A 25,089-nucleotide genomic window follows, 5' to 3' on the forward strand; every position below is an offset into this window, starting at 1 on the left:
TTCCGCACAATGCCTCGTTAGCACTCTCGTGACTGATAATTATTACTTTTTCACACCACTAAAAAGAGCATTTTACGGCCACTCATAAAAACCCTTGATTATGCATGACCCCATTTCTAAATAATTATATTTACATAATAGATTTACTTGCCTAAAAGTGTTCAAGTTTTATGCGTTGTGCGTGTGAAACCCGTTCCATTTAACTAGCCCTATTTAGAATTACCACTAGACCATTATAATATGGAACTATGTTAAAAGACATTAAGAAACAAATCTACTTACTATAAACTGAACTAAATATACTTTAAGTAATGGTATCCGAAAGCATAAAGGTTCTTCATATCATCCAATATTTTCCATTCCCCCTTTGATACGAGTATCATATTTGAAAAGTACATTTTCAAATCACGCAAACACGCGAGATGTCATGGTTCTTATAAAACGCTCCTTTATGATTTACCTGATTTGCTTTACTAAAGAGCTCAATGCGTTTAAATGAGAAAGAAATGAAGTAACAAAAGGATAATGACATGTTTGATTAAGTAAAGTATAAATAAACAAATATTTGGAGACTAGTACGCGACGCTACTACGACTTCTAGGCGACGATTCATTTAAATTATTATTATTTGTGCCATTTTCAATCAAAAGGGAAAGGGGTCGGAAAGCGGTATTTGCTCCATACAAAAATACCGGTATTATTACGTTCTTTTTCGTTCTTTTGTTTATAATTTCATTTTTTAATGGGACGTTTTAACAAAGCAAAATTGTTTCCTAAATACATGATTCAGTCCTACGTAATGAGCATAAAAAAATTCAAAATATTGGGCTATTTCGGGGTTTTTAAAAAATACCGGCTCCGAGCCCTGCAAAAGGGTACCTATTGTCGGTTGTAAATAAGGCGCTATTTCCATACAGCTTCAATTTGAAATCAACCTTGACAAGCGACAATGTGGTACCTTTTGGTTGAAAATGTTACATTTGAAGCCTTACGAATTATGAATTATGAATTACGTGTCCCACTGCTGGGCAAAGGCCTCCCCCAATTTCTCCACAGATCTCTTTCCAATGCTGTGTCTGGCCACTCCTTCAAAAAGGAGTCTAGTTCATCCCGCCATCGCCGGCGGGGTCTGCCAAGCCCCCGATTTGAGTTTTCATACTTAAGGCGGTTCCCTGAGCCAGAAGGCGAAAAATCTCCTTATATGATCATGTTTTTCTAAGAGGCGTTGATATTCGTAGACGTGGAAAAAATATATGTAGTTCTTGACTATATTATTGACCGAAGCGTAGCGAAGGTCTACGGTTTGACTCGCGCATTTTGCTTTTGTATGTCCGGATGTTCTCCTCTACAGGTCGCAATTCTCAACCGATTCTCGCGAAATTTTGTGACCAAATTCTATGACTAAATAGAATTTTTTTGTCGATTCGGTTTTTGGAAATTTTTCAAAATGGCGGAGTCGTGATAGCTCGCGCCTTAACAAATAGTCGTATCGATATCATAACAGTGTTTTCTTTTTAAGATATGTTTACAGATTAAATGTCGAAAAATGCAGAAAGTTTGTATTGCTGGCTTTGGCGGTATTTAGATATTTAGTTTTTACTCGAGAATGAGTAGCTGAATTTCGTCAGCTTAGGTAAGCACCATCATGGCGTGTTTTGCAAACATTAACTTTTTTCGTTTGCACCGGGTGGTCCCTGGTTCGATCCCCAGTAATTGTATGCTGCTACATAACTTTTTGTATTTTGTGTTTTACACTTAAAGTTAAATTTCGTATTGTTTTTTTATTTGTTTTTATTTTTCTATTTTGATATTAATTGATCAAGCGCGGGCTTAGCGTATTCGTTTTATTTTTTCTAGCTTTTATTTAACTAGCCCTAAAAAATATGTTTTATTTTTGTTATTTTAATTTTCTAAAGTGTTTTGAACGGCGGAGGTGGTCCTCTCCTTTTTCCGAATTTCATACAATTTTAATTACAGTTTTTCTTTTTTTTTAATACGTAGATTTCTTGCACCATAAGTTTTGAGGTTTATGTAGTATAGATTCGTTTGTCTGAGCGGGTGTATGGAGCCAATTATTCAATAATATTATTGAAAAACTTAATAAAAACTTACTTTTTTTGACGTGAAACGTAAGGTGCACGTCTTTAAAAACCCGTAGAGGGGCTCGGATCGAAAACCGATATTAACGAAAAAGTGTTATGGCGCGGTGGCGGTATATTATGAATGGTTTTGATATCAGTGTATCAACGAAAGTAGCCATTACTCGGAACTGCATGTGCTGCTGACATATATGGCGCTGATTCTGCGCTAGAAACGACGCATTCGAAGCTAAAATTACCCCTATTTGCAGTGTTTATTTAATAATTACTCATCAGTCCGTTAACCGATTTCGATACAATTGAGTTCATTTGATAGATCTTTTTGAAATATTATAAAAATAAAATACGCGGTATTATAAAAAGCTGGAAAAGAGTTAAAATGTGGCATTTTTACAGGAATATCACGACTGCGTTTGTTTGAGGCCACCGTGTGCGAAAATTAAGGCATAAAAAGCTCAAATGCGCTCTTACCTACAGGCTTTACAATATAGGGTCGGGTAAAGCCTGATATTCATGCGCGTGAAGCGCGCTTTTTATACATGGCTCCTGGGGCGCCTCTTATATTGTAAAGATTACATACAGGGCGCCTGTGGCGCCCTTTACACTGTAAGGTCGGGATAACCCGACATTCAAGCGTGCGAAGCGCGCTCTTTCACACAGGCTTCACACTGTAGGGTGGGACGAAGTCCGACATTCAAGCGCGCGAAGCGCGCTTTTACACACAGGCTTTACACTGTAGGGTCGAGCCAAGCCCGACAATCAAAAGCGCGCCTTACGTAAAGGGCGCCTGCGGCGTCTTTTACACTGTAAAGATTACGTACAGGGCGCCTGCGGCGCCTTTTTCCCTTACCTACAACTTTTTCACTGTAGGTTAGGTAAAGCCCAATACTGTTTAGATTAGCTACCCAAAATTTTTGCGAGCGACTGGGACATACGCGTGTGATTAAATTAACTACTGAAAAAATTAACGCCTGGTTAAAAAGCAGAATGGGGAAAAACGCGAATGGAACAAAAGCTATTGGGGAACAAAAATTTTGGGTAATTAATCTATACAGTCCTACACATCCATCTTATGCTCGCGAGGTCTACAGCTCACAGAGCCACTAGTTTTTAACAACTAGATACACGAATTATGACACTTCGCTCGATACAATTAATTCCCAAAATAACCTCTAACTCGGACTTTTAATCCAACTATACTCGGTTATTTATTATGTGATACTATAAACAAAAAAAAACAAAAACAAGCTTCCTTAAATAGTAATTTCATACCTTTCAAATATCGATATTGTAAGGTACCTAACGTTTTTAAAATAAATAAAAATCGACAAATTCGATCAAAATTGACACTTGGCGCGCATGATCTTTCCCGTTCTCTCTTGCGAAATTTCACAGTGACAGCGGCAAACCGATGGAACAGCCTTAAATAAACACAAACTGAGATACATAGAAAACATCCAGAAAGATGTATTCGTGATCAACACAAATAAATGCTGACCGGGTTTCGAGCCTAGACATCCTTAACCCTTATAAAACTTTAAACTCACGCGTTTTGTACACATAATTAATGTCATTACCGGGTCTAACGCGATTAAATTTCATTATTGTACGTTTTTTTCGACGTACCTCTTAACCCTTATCTTGGAAAAGCTAAAATATTTGAATAATATAAATGAAGCTGATAAATATGACAAGCCAAGCCACATCCCTAATCCCCACTAATATTATAAATGCAAAAGTATACCTGTCTGTTACCTTTTCACTCTTAAACCGCTACGTTACTGCTTCAGTCGGGCTAGCACATGATTGACGCGAGAGTATCTCGCCGCGACATAGACTACTCGTCCCCCTTTAATTCATACAGTTAGTAAAAGACGGGTAGCCTATCTCGCGGCGAGATACTATCGCGTCAATCATGTGCTCGGCCTACAGAATTACAGATAAAATTTGGTATGGAGATAGTTTGAGGCCCGCGGAACGACATAGGGTAGTTTTTAGGGCTCCGTACCCAAAGGGTAAAAACGGGACCCTATTTACTAAGACTCCGCTGTCCGTCTGTCCGTCTGTCCGCCTGTTCGTCTGTCTGTCTATCACCAGGCTGTATCTCATGAACCGTGATAGCTAGACAGTTGAAAATTTCACAGATGTATTTCTGTTGCCGCTATAACAACAAATACTAAAAAGTACGGAACCCTCGGTGCGCGAGTCCGACTCTCACTTTGCCGGTATTTATCAATCATCATCATTATTCCACGAAGTCGAAGTCTTACAGAAGCTATTACTCGTAGGAACTAAATGAAAATAAATAACCAGCTATTATTAAATGCCCGAAATAAAAACGAGCGGAGTAGGCAAGTTATTATAGCCCAGTTGGAGTTTGTAACAACTAGTTAGGCACAGTTTCGGCATACTGTTGCTGTTATTCATACCTACATCGGTATCGCAAAGTATAATAAGTTGTAAAATACCGCTTGTAAAACTCATCGCCAGGCATCGGAATGTTTGGTGGAAAGTCAGATCTTCTAGGTTTCTACGATAATGTCATGTAAATTTAGTATATCTTTCTTAATACAATCCTTTTCAGGTGACAACGATATTTGAAATCTATATTATCAAAGTGTGTCATTTCTAGGTATCTTCTTACAAATACATACAATACCATACAAATCCTCTTTATTGCACACTAAGGGTCGGTTGCAAGCTGTTTGTCACCGTTAAAAAGTACGCTAAATTTTATTGTATCGATAGTTTCAAAGTAAACCACCGCCGCGCCCGGGTAATGTTAATCAGTCTGTCAAGTGCGGAAGGTGTAATTGGCACTAAATGAAATATAAAGTGTACCATGTAAGTATTATAAATCAAGTTTACTGCAGTATTTTTTTATATCTATATTGAAACTTTAAATTACATTTCGCTTAGAAGAGATTACCTTCTTACGGGAGATTAAATAATCAAAATTAACTGTTTAAAGTTCGATAAATTGCTTCACGAAATCAAATAGATTTTGGACGCAAAAAAAACTTAAGATTCTTTAATTTTATACATATATTTATACAATACATATATATATATATAAATTTAATGTATAGATTTATATTAGTACTCAATATTATTATGTCATGGTCCACGTGTCCCGCACTATGCTGTCCCGCACACTCCGCTGGCTCCACAGAAAACCAGCGCCGTTGATCACGCTAGTCGTGCCAGCTGCATTGCTGAGTGGAGATCATTTCGGCTTCACATCTCTATTTCTACTGTTTTGTTTATCTTTGCCTTGTATTTGCTATATGTGTTTTTTGGATTGATGTGTGAATAAATTATTTCTATTCTATTCTATTCTAATTTCAAGAGTACATATTTAATATGAAATCATGACATGGCTGGAAGGATTGATGTCGATATATAATTAGTAGACATTGGGAATTCAACAACGTCTAACACCTGACACACTGAGGACAGCTCTTAAAAATCAATAAAGAAGGTTTAGGTTAGATAATATACAGGGTGACCTTAGCCATTGGACAAACCCTGAAATCCCACGTAGGGTTACTCGTCAGGAATGATCTAACGTTAATTTTTTTTCCATTAGAAGAAAAGATAAATTTTCAAACAAAAACTAATTCGAATGATCGACAACAAAAAGAAACATACTGTATTAATCATTGGCAGTGTTTTTGACAGCTTGTTCGAAAATGTGCGGCAATGATGACATTTGTCAAAAGTCAGAATCTTAATATTAATGTCATAAATAAAAAAGGTAATCAATAAGGTCGAAGAAGGTTTCATACTATTTATTACCTCAGGAGCTATTAACACATACAGGTTGCTCCAAAGTAAAAAATCGTAATTTTTTAATTTCTTCGTAACCGTTACACTGGTTGTTATGATATTTGGTATACCGATTCTAAATACCCTAATGCATATGTACATTTCGGCTTTGTCCAATGGCTAAGGATAACCTGTATATTACTGTGCTAAATTATTTTTTGCACAACGGACTATAATATCTTCACACTTGATCAGATTACGCCTCCGAGTCTATCCCGCGCGTGAGATACTGTCGCGGCGCTCTTGTGCTAAGCCTACATATTACGTAATGGCACAAAACCTTACTTGTACTATTTTTTTTTAAAGTTTAAATTAATCAACCTCCAAAACTAGAAATATAGTAGCCATTCATGCATCGTGGCATAGAAACCACATTAATATATAGACTCTCGTATAATGCAGTTGAATATTAATTATCATTGTATACTGCCTGGAACTTAACTATTAACCTTCGCTTAATTGGACTCCTAATTTCCTAGCAGCAAAATTATCGTAAGTATGAAAACTTAGTTTTGTTTTTATACTATTATTATCGATTTATGAACGAAATACGGGTAGATTTTAAAAAGAAATAGTATTTACAAACTAAACGTAGACACTACATATGTTTCTAAGTACACATAATTAATTGGGCGATTGAGTTTGACAAATGTACAATAAATCGATCTATGTCGTTAGAAAGACACATTACCGTAATATACTAAAAAGTCCAGAAAACTCTATAACCAATCATATTATAACTGAAGTGGCGTTTTACTTTCTACTCCTTTACTAATAAATTTCTTGAGTCACGTTTTTATAAAAAAATCGACTTAATTTTATTGTCTTTCTATGCATTGGACGGGATTATTGAAAATGTTATAGTTAAATTTTCAAATTACTTTCCACCCTAAGGTTTTAAGTGGCACTTTCCACTCGGGTGTTTGTATTAGCAGTTTACTTTCCGAGAATGAGCGATGGAGCGAACGCGTCGGGTGTCGATAGATGAATAAAAAGAAAAAAATAAGTACGGGTCCTTGAGCTTTTTCCCTCATTTATGTTTTTTTTTTTCATACTCATAATCTTTATTGCATATCACATTGTATCTTAACCTATACTTAACATAGAATTGTGTACAACATGACACCCTGTAGGGCACAGCAAACAGTTTATTCAAGAGGAGAACGAGGTTTTTTTTAATGTATATATTGACACAAACTTATAACATGCATTAGCTTATTTAATTCCGTTCTTTAAATAAGTATATGAAATCACAGAAAGATATATTTTTTCTACAACTAAGTATTTGTCAAAAATAATATTTTTATTAATCATCTCACACATACAAATAATTATAATATTTTTATTAATCATCTCACACATACAAATATAAACAAAGTTTAAATGTCTTGAAGGTTAGCTGGAGGAGATCCCTTATAGGGACAAGTTCGCCGTTGTACCAAAATTTCTGTAAATTTTATGTAACTACTATAATGCAACTATAGTACTACTACAAAATAGCAAATGTATCGCTGTGGATAAATAGAGTTGAAAAATAAATACATGACAAACAGCACTGAAAGAAATTTCTAAAATGCCACAGAACAAAACTAGCAAACAATACAAACCATTTAACAAAATATTCCAGTTATTTTTCACCTGACACGAAAAAAGAATGTTAACGCTTCTTATAACGTTAGCTTTAAGTAAGTAAGTAATCATTTATTGTCAGATTGTGCATGTCAGTATACAGATGTTACAATAGTATCTTATAATAGTAAGTGTCACAATCAACCGGTTTAGGGTATACTTATTCCTAAAATACAATAGTAATATATATATAATAGCCAGATAAATTACATTCCAAAGACAGAGTCAATTCAATATTAGTATAGTTTACATTACAATTCAAGTCGATATACATTATAATTTACATGTCAAGCGATCGATTTTGTTCTGTTCTGAGAAAAAAATCATCGAGATTGTAAAAACATTCAGTTAATAGAAAGGTTTTTAACTTAGAGAAAATAGCTTTATTCCTTTCAAACTGAACGACTATTCGAATTTCCCGCACAAACATGCAAACGTCGAATCCGAAGTAGTTAAAGAGAACAAACGGTGCACGTCACTTTTACCTACTACGTTTATCGATACCACTTCAAATGGTAGCAGAGCTTTTATTAAATTGTTGTTTTATTCTCGACGTCGCGGGCGTTGGTATTTTTATGATATTGCGTGCCACATAATACGTTTTAACGAAACATTGTATCAGACATGAATAGCGATTCTAATGTTTTGATAAGTTTAGGAACTCTAACCGTTGATAAAATATTTGTACCAATGTACGAAAGCGTTACATTTAACTTGGGGTGATTCTAAACAAACGATACCGTCCTGCTACGGCCGTTTCGCTACGTCACACGGGAAAAATGTATTCGCTAATTATTACGGACGCGAGTCCCTGACTTCTTTGCCATTCTGAGAGCCAGGTCGGCTGCCTTCCGGGCGAGACTGCTAGCCTCTAACAATGAAATTCTGTCACTGGTAGCTAAAGACTACAGTGACGAATTTAACAAACATTGGCGAAAACTGCACCGGCCATCTTTAGTCCATAAGTTTGTAAATGTTTTATTTCATTGTTTTAGGTTGTAAGTTTTAGTATTTTGCGCTGTATTTTTTGTTTATTTGCAAATTGTAAAAATGGGGTTTCTTGCCTGCCAAATAAATAATTTATTATTTATTATATATTATTATTACTTTTCTGTTATACAATATTCTTGTACTAATGAAACGGCCAAGCCACATATTTTGACTAAGGTGTAGAATTTGTGAAGTTAGGGCTTGTAGAGTTAGGGCGTGTAGAGTTAGAAGCTTGGCTCTACATGAGATCTGATAAGTTTTTTACAGTGCGAGATATAAGGTCGTCTTGGCAACATTTTACATGAAAATGTTTTTGGTGGGATAGGTCTGATATTACGCTCAAAATGCCTCTTTATCAGTGTAAAAATCAAAAGTGGTAATAGAGCGCAAAACATGAAAGAGACAAGTGGTCGCTGTGGTTCGCCCTGAAGTGTTTGCTGAACATGACATGGGATAAAATATGGATGTAGTATGTAAATTTCATTTAAAAATGGCTGCTTTGCAATGTTTCGTGCAATTTTGAGCGATCGTTGACAAAGGAGAACATTTAAAATAAAATTATCGGGTTTTAGGGGACCATGTGACAGAAAATTAGAATGCCTTTAATATAATAAACTAGCTTTTGCCCGCGACTTCGCCTGCTTGGAATTAGTAGCAGTAGTAATCACTTTATTGTACACAACACAGCTTTAGGTAGTAATTAGAATATTGAGTTTTATTCCCTACTTAAGAAATTATTGATTCCCCATTTAAACTTTCACCCCCCTTTTTACAACCTTAAGGGATGATTTCGGGCATAAAAACTATTGTATACTCTACCCACATTTCAAACGATCTCCATACCAAATATCCTCTAAATCGGTTCAGCGGTTATTGATTCCCCATACAAATTTCAACCTCCCTTTTCACCCCCATAAAGGATGATTTCTGGAATAAAAACTACCCTATGCCCTTCCCCGGGACTCAAATTATCTCTATACCAAATTTCAACTAAATCGGTTCAGCGATTTCAGCGTGAAGAGGTAACACACAGACAGACAGACAGAGTTTCGCATTTATAATATTGTAGTATGGATTATTTATTTTAAACAACCGTTCGGTTTTGTAAACTGCTGGATTATAGAGCGGATCACCTCAGTCGCTAATTGCCGGATTACAGACTGCATAATATATTAGTAGATATTTTAAACAAGCACCTAACCTATTTCCTCCCTTGTTTCAGAACCCTTTGAAGACTTCCATCTACCTTCAGTAATTGACTATGAGAGAATAACCGAAAAACTATGTCCGGACGCCGGGCGAAGTGTCTGAGTGTCGAGTGTTATGTGCAGTGAACTGTGAAGTGCCTGGAACATGTGATACGGAGCACGATGTGGACGGCTGAGCTTAGCTGTATTATCATATTGTTCGGTAAGTTTGCACTTTTACTTTAGCGACGGCCTTTTTACGGATATCAGACGTAAAATATGCCTCCGTTTCGGAAATGCGGCAGTTTATATATTAGATTTAGGAGCCGGATTAAGATTTAACAACGGCTCAACGCGGTCTCTGCTCACTTGCCTACAATTTTGTGTAAATTTAAATATACTTTTCAGTATACCTTCTGGTATAATCAAGGAACGATATCTTGAGGTATTTCAAGGTTTAGTAGTAGTAGTAGTAAACACTTTATTGCACAAAACAAGTACATAACACAGAGAGGATACAGTAAATGTGTACAAAGGCGAACTTATCCCCTTAAGGGATCTCTTCCAGCTAACCTTTAAGTAACTGAGAGATACAAACGAAATGGTAGTAATGGTGGTAATGGTATGGTGGTATGGTAGGTTTATATTTCAGAGGTGTTTCTGCTTACCATCAGGCGGGCCGTATGCTTGTTTGCCACCGAGGTAGTATAAACGTCGTAGAATAAGCGTCGGTGTAGTATTTTTTTCCTTTGTATATGATATAGTTTAAATATAGCACAATCGGATTAAGTCTAACCTCGAAATCCTTCCAAAATTATGAAATTTGGTATATATGTTAATTAAGGGTCTCTTTTTTCATGTCCACACTATTCGACATTTGGGGACCTCGAGGAATAGCAGCCATCTTGGAAAATGTGTACCATCCTGGAGAAATTTGCGTTTTACTCTAAATATACGTTCTCTATGAAAAGATGGTGTAAGGCAACATTAAAGCTTATTAAATTCTACACAAAAAAGTCCTGTATATCTTCGCGGAAAAAATACATTTTGTTATAGAAAATAATAGCTGAATCCAGATTTAGCGCTTATACCCTTTCAAAAATAAAAACAAAAACTAAAAAGTCAATTAATGAGCAAGAAGTCGATTGAGTTTCAACAATTTGATCTGATAAGGTTAGCGTCTCACATTGATTATAGCAAACTTAAATAATGTATGGAAATAACAGCTATTCATGTCACTTTTTGTAGCATCTGTCATCCCGGTACATTTTTTTCCTTTTCGTTTGGCGTTTGTCAATGTACGATTGTTCTCTTGGCTAGGCCCCCAAGGCCATCTCATCTCGTCGTAATACGACTCAAGGTTTTCATAATAGGTAGAAATCTTGTCAATTTGTTAGAATAGACCTCCGAAACTGTATCCACGGCAAAGTCGCATTTGCTTATCGTCATGCGTTTGTCATGCAGATAGGGTTTGCAATCCAGATCCGAAATGTATGAGACTATAATATTCCTATACATTTCAGATCCGTCGTGACAAAAGCAGTGGCTACTCACAATCGTACACAAACACGTGTTTACTAATTCGAAATGAGGTCACAAATCAATAATATAATAATAACAAATCAATCAATTTGAAAACAAACATTTTTATGATCAAAAAATAGAAACCTTATCCGTTTCTCGTTGACCTATTGGAATAAAGACTCAATTAACGTTTCCCCAAAACACCAAACTTAATTTACGTCTTTTGACGTTAGTTATTTGTTTGGTTTGTTCATAATAATTGTTTTAGTCCCTAGTCTAAAGTGGTAGTCGAACTTTGTAAATCGTAACTTCATTCGACATTAATTTAATATTATATAACGCGTCTTGATCATTCTTATTATTGACTAGCGTAGCCACCCGCCCCGCTTCGCACGGGTAGTAAAGCGTAATATTTTTGACGACCGGTCTGGCCTAGTGGGTAGTGACCCTGCGTGTGAAGCCGATGGTCCTGGGTTCGAATCCCGGTAAGGGCATTTATTTGTGTGATGAGCACAGATATTTGTTCCTGAGTCATAGGTGTTTTCTATGTATTTAAGTATTTATATATTATATACATCGTTGTTTGAGTACCCATAACACAAGCCTCCTTGGACTTACTTAATTTGTGTAAGAATGTCCTATAATATTTATTTATTTATTTATATAACAAATTAACAAATTACTACCTGTGCGTTAATATGCCAAATTTTTTTCACTAGCTTGTTGTACCGAGTATGAATTCGACTTAAATGTTTAATTTTACCATAATTATTGTTAGCAACACTGTTTGTAAGGATCATTATTTATTAATAGCTTATATTTTGATCATTTGTACTTTTACGATTAGCTTAAAAAAGAGTATCAGTTGACCCTTACTTGTCACTGGTTCCCGCCATCTTGAATTGTTATTAAAAGGCGGGTACACTGTGACAAGGGGCAGTTGGTGTACAGACGAGTTACAGTGTAGACGTCTTGGAATATTTATTGTAAATTGGTCGTTATTATGTTGGTAACGAACGAATAAAGTTAAAATATTGGTACAAGTATTAGTTTTCATCATCAACCCGGTGGTAACCTAACAATCAGAAGCTGGATCCAACAAAAATCGATAAGATTTTGTTTTGCCACGCCCCACGAACGTAAGGTTTTCTTTCCATTGGTATCAGTGAGTAAAACATTATTTACCGGAAAGTATGTTAAATTATGGTAAGTCAGTCATAATTTTTATGTATTTATTTTACCTTCTTTCATTTTAAATAAAACTGGTTAGATAATCTATCGTCGTCTAAGATAATATCATTTAATGTAGTAATTTTGGCATATGTATGTGAAGAAAGAACGTACGAACAAATAACAGGTATTCTCAGTAATAATAAAAAATAAAAAATATGAAATTTTAAAATTTACAGTTAAGCGTTTTTGAATACAGCATATGAGTTAGTGAAAAGTCGATCGTGTCATTAGAATGTTCCTTATTTTTATTTTATAAAAATCGATTGTACGATGCTGTAACACATCGATTATTTCAAGTTCAGGCTAAGGATTCATTGTTTAGTTTTCTGCGTACCAAGATAGCAGTAGTGTAATAGCAGACTACAGTAGGATATTGTTTTATACACATAAAAAATTTACGATCTGCTGCATCTTTGAGGTCAGTTTGTGGTACTAAAATAGGCTAGATGACAAATTTTCTTTAATGGTATCAATCGATCAGGTTTATTTTTAGGATCATATTCATGTTCCTTTATTGATAAAATTGCAAATTTTACATGTCATAAATATTAACAAGTAAATATATGTCAGTTTAATTACAATTCATCCAATGTCTATATGGGACCCATTGCATTAAAGCAATACACAAGTCAGAATTGATAGTCAAAGTCCGACAGTCGTACTTCACTCGCGAAACGGTCTTAACAAAACGATATGAACGTGACGTCAAGGTCACTGTGAGCCCAACTTGAATGTATGGAAAAAAAGTAAAATTGCGATTTTGTCTGTGAAATATTGCGTTTATGCATATCGTTGCTATACAATCTTTTTTTGGATAAAATGTAAGGAATCGAATAGTGCCCTTACTTTATTCCTTTTTGGAAGTTGAAAAAAAAACTAGATTTTGAAACTTAGATCCTGTATTTTCTTATCATTTCCATATATTATTTTAATATCCATATTATTGCGATTAATTGCTCATTTGCTATCTATTTTACTAGATTTTGTTATACAATTTAACATGTGTCATCATCCCTATTGTATAAATACACTGACTTAGTAGCCGTGAAACCGATGAGTGAACTAAAATGATAACTTGTCTATTGAATATCTCTTAATTAATGCTGCGTTTGAATAAGAAATGCCTCGAGTTCCAAGTGGTTAAACGCGATTTGCGTCAGGTCATAATTGTCCCGAATGCAATCTGCTCTTAAACGAAAATAAGCCTCAAATATTTTCATAAGGAATTAATGATGTAGCTGTCGAAAAACGAACCTTATTCTAATTTTGCCAACTGGTATGTTAAATCTCCAAGTTATGGAGCAGAGCATATGTCTTATTTTCCATATTGTACACTCCTCATGATATATATATCTCGTAACTTTATGCGCTGAGCATTCAACTATTTTTGTGTCAATGTACCTATACACCTACTTATGTAACCCAATATTCATATGCAAATAAATCACTCATCATTCATACGAGGTCGTTGGGAAGTCGATATTATTATTGGATTAACTCGCATATTTTGAAAATTTAAAAACTCATTTACCCGTTTTCTATTATTTATTGAGAATATTTTTAATGTCGTAAGTGTAGTTTTGAGTGTCGTATATGGCAGTAACTACATTTTATTATTTATGTTTTGTAATAATACTAATTCATACGTAAATAAAAAAAATAAGGGACCTTAATTGGAATCATATAATATATATAATGCGTAAAAAAATGGGCCTTGCCCCGCTGCCGGCGGCCAGGTTAGGTTTTTTATAATGTGTTTATATATGTTTTGTACTGTTTTGTAAGTGCTTTTATATTTCACTTTAATATCCATATTATAAAAACACTAACTTAAGATGAAAGACAAATATAGAGAATATATTATAATGCGTAATATGTAGTCGGTTATGTAGTCGAGATGTACTCATATGTAGTCACATGTAGTCACATGTAGAGTCACATGTAGAGTCACATGTAGTCACATGTAGTCACATGTAGAGTCACATGTAGAGTCACATGTAGTCACATGTAGAGTCACATGTAGAGTCACATGTAGAGTCACATGTAGTCACTTGTAGAGTCACTTGTAGAGTCACTTGTAGAGTCACTTGTAGTCACATGTGATCACATGTGGTCACATGTAGAGTCATATGTACAGTCAGAGCTATTTTGAGTAATTCTCATAAATAGAAATGATGGCGTACGTGTAGACGCTAGTATCAGTAAATACGAACATACATCTTGTGAAATCGATGTGTATAGTTACTGCACGTGGATGAACGTGTGAGACCTTGAAGTGCGTGGATGAAGGCGCTAGACTTTTATTACAACTCTCATAAACATATTTACAACACTAAAATAATGAGTCAACCATGTAAATATGTATAACATACAAATAAACAATAATAATAAAAGGAAAAACTTAATAACGTCGCTACACGCTAATATGTGGAGTTCTCATTCAAGTGCAATTTAGATTAAAACTGAATAAATTACAGGTAATGTGAATGAAATATCATATTACATGTGTTATACATTACTCGTACTTGTATTTTTGTGTACACCTACAAAAAAAATAAGACGAAGGAGTTATACACTTGACTAATAAAAGGAACGCAGCGTTATTATCGCTCGTTCATAAATATAAAGGAAATCGATATACGCGTACATTAGTGATACCTGTTTTCTTAATGTTCAATATGAACTTGAGCGCGTTAGCCATAGAGTTGAGACATGTCATATATATATGAAAACTGCTTATTACTGAGGAGATATGATAAAATCTTTGCAAAAGAAATAACATGATCTTATAAGTTTCGTTCATAAGAGAATCTCATTTCTTCCATTATTTAAATCACCATAGTGACATGTAATTATGTACATATAAAATAGTAATTAATAAGGTGCTTCGTTTTCAATATCGTGTTCAATATTATCTTGACAAGTAAACATGATGTAAATTCTAGTCTCACATTTTATATTCTAATATGTAGTGTGTTTGATAACTGATAATTCAGAAGAATGTATCATTTATCCAAATGTCAATTTCAATACAACTAATAAATTGACAAAAAATTCTTAATTTAATAACGGTTCTTAATTAAAATAATTATTTACGAATACCTATCTCGATATAGTAAAATAGTATTAAAAATAATATGCAAGATAAATTGTATTCGACATATATACCCACACTTTATTTTGCCCAGGGTTTTATACGTGAATTATGACAGTAATATTAATAGTCTTGTTTTCGTAAAGCCAAAATAATTAAAAAAAATTATTCCAAGCATACATATTGAAATAATGACATGCATTAATTATGGAATCTGGAATTTAGTCTGAATAACGAATTAGGATAACAAATGCACCGTAATACCTATTTCAATTTGTTTCTAAAAAAAAAATACAAATATATTTGGAAATTAAATACTTTTAATAAAGTAATTAATTAAATTCATTTTTTTTGTGACAAGGAATTTGTTCTTGTAATGAATCACTCGTTAGTTTATATTCATGTTCTTAAATTTGGTTGAGTATTCATGAGTCTTTAATGGCTATAATAATGACCTAAAGCGGGTAACCGTCAAAGTAATATAATTTAAAAGAAATTGTCGAATAATCTTAATATTGAAACGGGACTTACTCGTTTACACTTCCGTTTATAAGTATATGAATGAAATATTGTCAAATAATGGGAAGCCTAAACCAAACAACATAATTTGTTACTCATAATTATTATTATTATCAAGAGGTTTTTATCTCAGCATATGCTTGCATTCATGTTGACTACGGGTTGGACCTGAAGATATAAAATCAAAACCATACATTGTTTATATAGGTGTAAGACTTATTATGTTAAACTTTCATTATTAAACGTTATTGCACAATACATGATATAATACATGACCAAATGACTAATATATTGTGGACTATGTGGCTTTAATAATTAGGTAAAATACTTGGTAGCCATGTCGTTTATGTACGAAAATATCTGAAACGTGTAGCAATATTAATCCATTACAAGCTTAAATCGATATGACTACTAAACCAACAAATGAAATAAATCAATAAAATAAGACCACGAGTCTTAAGTATTCAATAATAATTTGAAAGGAAGTCTTGAAATATCGTCAATACCAAAGGGTTTACTATTGCTCAACTGCTGTTGACAATAGGAACATCGTAATATGGACAATATTCAACATTAAGTACTGCCTTACTGTTGGTTGTTAACTTATAAAAAATATTTAATAGATGAAATGGTTATTTGGGATAGTACATACATCTTGATAATTATTATAGATCTTACTATTCATTTTTTAATAATAAGGTATATTTGTTGTCTGATCTCTATTTGGTACCTGCGAGGACATGTTATTCCAGGTTGCTTTATTATTATTAGAAGATATATATTTGCTATCGCAAACTTCTGGCGATTTGTGAATACATAGTTAAAAAAAAGTCGTGACCAGCTCAAACTTGCTGACCTATGTCATTAAATAAAGTGTAACTAAAAAATAATACTAATAATATTTACATGATAAGAATAAGCGCAACATAGTCTGCGTTATATGTAGTATTTATGTTGGTGTGATATTTAATACATTTATTTATTCAGGTACTGAAATATGCCGTATACTGCGGTGATCAGTGATTAAGCAAGACAATATATCTGAACTGAAATATGCCGTGAATTCGGTGATCAGTGATGATTCGAAAATGAATGTTTATGCTGAAATATGCCGTGAATTCGGTGATCAGTGATTAAACAAGAAAATATATCTGAACTGAAATATGCCGTGAATTCGGTGATCAGTGATGATACGAAAATGAATGTTTATGCTGAAATATGCCGTGAATTCGGTGATCAGTGATGATACGAAAATGAATGTTTATGCTGAAATATGCCGTATACTGCGGTGATCAGTGATTAAACAAGAAAATATATCTGAACTGAAATATGCCGTGAATTCGGTGATCAGTGATGATACGAAAATGAATGTTTATGCTGAAATATGCCGTGAATTCGGTGATCGGTGATGATACGATAATGAATGTTTGTGCTGAAATATGCCGTGCAATGCGGTGATCAGTGAAGAAATGGAAGAAAATGTTTTTTCTGAAATATTCCGTGTAATGCGGTGATCAGTGACAAAATGAGAATGAATATTTGTATTGAAATATCATCATTATTTCTGTTTTGGAAATGTACCTGTCGTTTAACGTGACAAGACTGGCGGATACCTTTAATATAATCACTTAATCCCCTTTTGTCGATGATGATGATAATTTAATGATGGAAAAACACAGATCAAAAAGAAGTCTTAATAAGTCACAGAGGACATTAAACGCTTCCTGAGTGTTGTTCGAGCTAATAAACTCAGAAAAGGAGAGAGCCTTTATACTATCATGAAACTTTCTAGAAATAATCTCTACAATAGTCTTGATTTCATTAAAGGTTTAAAGCAATTGATTGTGCCAGGTCATGATCAGATGATTCAATTTGCGTTTTGAGTATGAGATCTCGTCTACGGTGACGAGTACACATAAGAATGCATAAGTGCTCTCGTCTACAGTGACGTGTACAAATAAGAAGGAACGTGTGATCTCGTCTACGATGACGAGTACACATAAGAAGGTATGAGTGATCACGTCTACGGTGACGAGTACACATAAGAAGGTATAGATGATCTCGTCTACGGTGAATTAGACACATGAGAAGGAGTGTGTGACCTCGTCTACGGTGACGTCCACCAAAGAAGGAGCGTGTGATCACGTTAAAGGTGACGTGCACACTTGCATGGAATCGACGTCTACGCTGAAAAATTGTATAAATAAATCGACGACGATGAGTGTGCAAGTTTTGAAATAATGGATTGGATTATAAAAATGATACATTGTCCTAGAAAGTCTTATTTTATTTTAGTTTCATTTTTATATGCTTATTGCTTATTAATGATGTATAAGATTAAAGTTACATTTTGGAAGACTAGTCTTGTTAGACGTGTTTATTGAAATTAAATCCTTAATTTTGTAGAGATTCTAAATAATTGTATGAGGCCATACGCCTTTTGTAGAATGGCCGAGCATTAATCGGAATTCGGAATAGGGACATTCCTGCATCAGAATGGCCGTCTGTTAGCAACACTGTTTGTAAGGATCATTATTTATTAATAGCTTATATTTTGATCATTTGTACTTTTACGATTAGCTTAAAAAAGAGTATCAGTTGACCCTTACTTGTCACTGGTTCCCGCCATCTTGAATTGTTATTAAAAGGCGGGTACACTGTGACAAGGGGCAGTTGGTGTACAGACGAGTTACAGTGTAGACGTCTTGGAATATTTATTGTAAATTGGTCGTTATTATGTTGGTAACGAACGAATAAAGTTAAAATATTGGTACAAGTATTAGTTTTCATCATCAACCCGGTGGTAACCTAACATTATAATATCTTGAGCAAATCTTTAAGATTTGAGAGATCGTTCAAGAGGACATTCGGAATCGCGGAAATGTCAAATTTAACATGACTTTCTTAAATATCTCGTTATCGTTTCTGTTTCATATCTAGTGGATATCTAGTTGATAATCTAGATCATTGTTCGAATTGGCCCGATAGCCCGGTGGAATTTTACGCGTGAGATTTTCAATGTACGATAACTCTTAAGAAATTAATTTAAATTGTATTATATAAAAGGCCATTATAATCTGCTGTATGAAATGCTCAAAGTAACTAACGTCTGTTTAAATATATTAAATCACATTTAGAAACGGGTCTGTCGCGAATTTATATTGTTACCTTTATTTAAAAGTTGTCTCCACTGAACGCCATTATTATCCTCGAGTTGTGCGAGAAGCGATTGAAATCAAGAAGCACCCCAGAAATTTTAATAGGGAAGATGGTTTTAACTTACCGGCAACTTGGGGACCAGTGATCCAGAAGTTAAAGCCAAGGGATCTATCTTCGGATGTGTGCGCGGATGTTGTGAGTGTTGTGTGTCGGACTATTGACAATAATTAACTTTTATGTGTAGTGGGTGGTTTAAAAATGTGATGTCTACCTCAAACTTTAAATGCACTTTTCGTGGGATAGTCACACAAATCTCTGTTTTGACATTTTGCTGGGACGTCAGTTAGCCGCGACCACGACCAGTGAAACCTGTGTAGAAACGTCGGTAAATAAAGGTAACAAAATAAATTCGCGATAGACCCGTTTCTAAATGTGATTTAATATGTGTTCAAACCGCGAAAGTTTTAAATGTTATATGTCTGTTTAAATAGCTTTGCAAATACGACATTATATGTGGTCTTTTTTTAGAAGTTAATAATCGGTATAGTAAGTTATCCTTTAAAAGTTAAAAGATAGACATATACCGTCGTGGATTTTTTTGTAGACCAATAAAAGACAGGCAATGCCACCATACATTGTGTTATTATATCTCAAACGGATTAGACAGCGTGCAGCGTAAGCTGAAGACAAAGTGATATTTTCCGATATCATTAGCAAACATCGTCATATTTACCAGTTTACAGAAAACAATAACAAATTATACACTTAAACCTTCCTCAAGAATTACGCTATGGATAGGTGAAAACCTCATGAAAATCCAGACCATCCAACTATAGTCGACTAGGTGCCTAGGTACCTACTAAAACTATGGTCCAGAAGACATGACACGAATTGGTCCCACGGCTTCAAGTGCAATTTTTACGCACAGATAAGCGTGAATTATGCATTTCACATTTGTATTGTATTGTAATTATCGTCAAGGTCGTGAAAGGGTGAAAACTCTAACAAATTGTTAAGCACTAATCAGCTTTAACGAGATGGAGCGACGACCTGGTGAAGGTCGCGGGAATTCGGTGGTTGCGAGCGGCACAGGATCGGTCGGAGTGGCGAGCCTTGGGGGAGGCCTATGTCCAGCAGTGGACGTCTATCGGCTGACATGATGATGATGATGAATCAGCTTCACCGTTCCCTCACAAAGGACGTGTTAATCACGCGAACGGCATTGTTTCTATTAACCCCAACCAACAGTCATGCCTTAACGCAATTTCGCTACAAATCCAGACAAATGAAACTCTTTTATCTCACAAAAATTTCCTTTTCAATAACCTGAATACAAAATGAAATATTTACAAAACGGCACGGTTAATGTCCAAAAAGTGGGGCATAAAAAATAACGGCACGTGACGGGAAACAAAGTACGTTTTTATCGTGGGAAGGGATCGCTCTAATGGAGGCTGTGTTTGGACGTAATCGGGTGAAATCGGTGGGCTTCGGGAGTAGTCGGGAAGATTCAGAAGAAGGCCAATGACCAGTCAGCATGAATAGCGGTTAAAGATAAGATAAAGATAGTTTATTATTCAAGTAGGCATATAACAATGCGCTTATGAACGTCATATAAAGCTAAGCCAGCTCTAACCCTACACCTCTAACCCGAAAAGATTTAAATTCCCCCTCAATTCGAGGAGGGTATCCCAATATGGGACCGGCAACAAACTCGGCGGGACACATCTTTTCAAAACAATACATCTTCTGCACTGGTCGTCGTCCTCGCTTCACTTAGGTTTAGGCATGATACACGTGCGAATAGGTAATTCGCAACTCGTGTCGATTTTAAACTAACTGCGGTCGTGTTTTAATTTATCGCCGCTCGTTTCGAATTTCCTCTTTTCCGCACTTGTATCGTAAATAACTATTGTGAGTTTGACCAAAAATGGTGTTTGACGATTCTTTTGTGAAATTCTTATTATTAAGTTTGACATATCTATAACAATTCAATGTTTTTAAGAATAATAATAACTGCATCAATAAATTGCTCTGATATTTAGATTAAGGTAATATTCAAAACTTGACAATTTAAAAGTGCTTGTTGGTAGGCCTATTTGAATAAAGAATATTATGGCTTTTTTGAATACCAAATACGGAAATATTAACTTACGTTAACCAGCGACGCGCATTCTGTCATTCCGTTGCTCCGAATGCCATAAGTGCCATTGATTGGCCTGTTTAAGATAGCGGACGTCGATGCGCTATGGAGTTTAGTTTCACGACGATAATCCTATTTCTTTTCCTCACAAAGTTATATCAATCGGAACAACAAGAACTGAAGAACGGAAGGTTGACTGGAAGAGATCCCTTATAGGGATAAGTCCGCCTTTGTACATTGTATATATTTATGTTCTTTTATTGTGTTTGTAATCTGTCTTATGTACAATAAAGTGTTTACATACATACATACAACATACCCCGGTAACTTCTAGCCCCGATCTCCCCTATAAGCAAAACTAACAACCTACTAACTATGCTACTACCTAATAGTAAGTACTTAAGTATAGATAATAAACACTTTATTATGCGAAACAAAGATAGGTAACAGCAGTCGCCCATTAAAAAGTAATTATCCCTATGAGATATCTCTTCCAGCTAACCTTAAAAAAGACTATAACTAAAGTAATCTAATAGAACTAACACTAGTGACTATATTACCATACATACTTATTTCTAACACTCTCACACTCAGTATTCTTCTCGGTAATTGCCTCCCTGTACAGGCGTCTTAGCCATGCTAGTGTTTCCGATTAATGCAATGCGTGCCATGCAGAAATGCGGACGCATCGGCATGCTGATTGCTGTAAATTCAGTTGACGTATTCCCAAACGGTCAGCCGGGATGGTTTGTACACAGCTCTCGAGAGCATTTTGGGTGTCCATCTAAGCGTTTGAGGCTAGTAGTGTCCTTCCACGAATACATGAAGGACATAGTTGTTTTTAATTTTGTCGTCAGAGCCGTTTGTTGTTTACAGTGTGCGGCAGGGTTGCGTCTTGCCTTGGCTCATACCCTGTTTAGAATATATTTATCGCTTATTTTACGTACCGCTTTCGGTGAAAACCAACAAGCGATCTGCAAACAAGGGCCGACGGTTAGTCAACCGTAACAAACAACCTCTCGCTCTATATATCTCTATGTTCCAAAAAACCATTCAACAGATTTAGGTATAAACTGGATTGCAGGATACAGAACTTTATCCATAAATTTGTCAATAATAAAATCGTGCTTGAAAAAATTGTAGATACTTGAGAAATAGGTACAGCGAGCTTAAAAATCGCATGGATACATTATAAATAAACTCATTGATAAAGTGGCCATAAAATTTTAAAACAATTTACGCATCGACCATTCCGTTGCCGTAAAACTTTGAAACTTTGGGTTAAGGCCAGTTATATATAGCTGTTTAACAATATCAATAAGGACAGGGGTTTTTGAGGTTTCCGTACCCAAAGGGTAAAAACGGGACCCTATTACTAAGACTCCGCTGTCCGTCTGTCCGTCTGTCTGTCTGTCACCGGCTGTATCTCATGAACCGTGATAGCTAGGCAGTTGAAATTATTACAGATGATGTATTTCTGTTGCCGCTATAACAACAAATACTAAAAAGTACGGAACCCTCGGTGCGCGAGTCAGACTCGCACTTGGCCAGTTTTTTAACATAAAATTTCTTCCGACAGGTGTATCAGCAGACGGCGGGGGCTGGGAGCCGCTCGGGCAGCCGTACTTCGACAACAGCACGAAGCGGGAAGCCACCGCTGCCGTTGGCCAGCCAGCGTATCTGCACTGCAGAGTGAGGAACCTGGCGGATAGAGCGGTGAGTCGGCAATAACTAATTCCTAAGTGTTTTATTTATATTAACTTTAGTATCAGAATATTGTCTTCGGTTACCGCGATAGTTACTCATGAAATAAAACTATGAAAACGGATTATATCGCGTATATTGAATTTATAATACATCTCTGTATGTTGACTACGTCTATATCATTGTCATGCAATAATTTGAGTAAATAGTCGCTTTTGGCGGCACTTATGCCTTCTATGTTGATTTGCAAGATGCGGACTGAGGGTCCAACATCTCTGGTCGAAGAGCTCTGGAAAGAGCTGTGCATTTGTGTGCTCGGATAATGACCATTCGCATTCGTACTCGTATTCATCGCAATATTCGCAATCATGCCTATATCTGTTTGCCTCTTGGTTTGTCACTCTTTAGCACCACCCAGGGGACACGTGCAGGGTTGTGGTAGGTAGCTCCTGCGGACGCGAGTAACATTCGTCCCCCAGGTGTTGGCGCCTAATCCCTAGTACAAGCAAGACCGAGGTATCATGCTTCCACCTAAGCAACCAATTGGCAAACTATCAACCAGCTGTATATTCAATGGTCAAAAGCTTAGATACAACCAATGTCCTAAATATCTCGGGGTTACGCTGGATAGGTCCCTTACTTACAAAGAGCACCTCACCAAGCTGTCGCTAAAACTGGCATCGCGGAACAACATCCTGCACAGACTTTGTGGTACCTCCTGGGGAGCATCTGCCGATTGCTTGCGTTCCACTGGTTTAGCTTTGGTATATTCAGTAGCAGAATACTGTGCACCCGTCTGGCTAGAAAGCGCACACGTGGCGAAGGTTGATACCAAGCTGAACGACACGATGCGATGTATCTCGGGTACCATCAAGTCCACTCCTACACACTGGTTGCCGACACTATGCCATATAGCCCCGCCGCACCTGCGAAGGAAGTGTGCTCTAAAAAGAGAAGCTGCTAAGATTGAGTCCGCTGCCTCATTACCCTGTCATGCGGAGTTCTGTTACCCACCACCTCAGCGACTGAAGTCCCGGAACCCTTCATGTGTTGCTGCTCAGCAACTCCAGGGCTTCAACATTCTCGAGGCATGGAAAGATGAATGGGCCGCTGAAAATTCAGACTCTCGCTCGGGAATCGTGAACCCCACACGACAGCTTCCAGGGTTCGATCTTCCCCGAAAACTATGGTGCCGCCTTAACAGACTCAGAACGGGCCACGGTCGCTGCAATTACTTCTTAAACAAGTGGGGATGGAAGGATTCAGCCTTGTGTGAATGCGGCGAGGACATCCAAACCATACAACATATAATTGAACGCTGCCCTCTGCACTCATACACTGGAGCTAGAGAAGATCTGCTGCAACTCACACCCGATGCAGCAGCGTGGCTCAACTGCTTAAATGTTGACCTATAACTTTTTAGATTTGTATTCTTTTGGACCCGTTTTATCATTTCGCGATAAAACTGTAAAATTGTATCTATGTAAATTGTAATTGCCTATTTTGTAAAAAACTGCCATACGACTAAATAATAATAAATAATACATCCCGACGTTTCGAACTCTTTACAGCGTTCGTGGTCAACGGGTGACTGAGGAAAAATTACAAAGTGCAAAAATACCCACATACTAAAATAATGAACAATCATAGACTACAAACTTTAAGGCTGGTTGTACATGCAAAATCGGTTCATAAGGCTAGTTATACACTACAATTATTTTCAAGTAAAGATATATATATATATATATATACGCGATAAAAAACTACGCCGGCTCCAACCCTACACCACGGACCCGAGAAGATTTAATTCCCTCCTAAATTGTAGGAGGATATCCCAATATGGGACCGGCAACAAACTCGGCGGGACACATCTTTTCAAAACATCAGAATGTCCAGCATCATCCAACACTAAGGTTTTTTTTTTTTTTTTTATCGCGTATATATATATATATATATCTTTACTTGAAAATAATTGTAGTG

The 25,089-nt window shown here is 35.9% G+C and overlaps 1 protein-coding gene across 1 annotated transcript in view; it reads left to right on the forward strand.

Moving 5' to 3' along the window:
• The first annotated feature begins 9,792 nt into the window (after window positions 1-9,792).
• LOC134748829 (limbic system-associated membrane protein-like) overlaps window positions 9,793-25,089 on the forward strand; it is a 52,997-nt gene continuing 37,700 nt past the window's right edge. Inside the window, exons 1-2 of the mRNA XM_063683639.1 lie at window positions 9,793-9,956; window positions 22,985-23,121. Coding sequence (XP_063539709.1) covers window positions 9,917-9,956; window positions 22,985-23,121 — 177 coding nt within the window. The 5' untranslated portion in view covers window positions 9,793-9,916. The remainder of the gene's footprint in view (window positions 9,957-22,984; window positions 23,122-25,089) is intronic.

The sequence above is a fragment of the Cydia strobilella genome, chromosome 17 (genome assembly GCF_947568885.1).
Source record: "Cydia strobilella chromosome 17, ilCydStro3.1, whole genome shotgun sequence".
In the NCBI taxonomy this organism is placed as follows: Eukaryota; Metazoa; Arthropoda; class Insecta; order Lepidoptera; family Tortricidae; genus Cydia; species Cydia strobilella.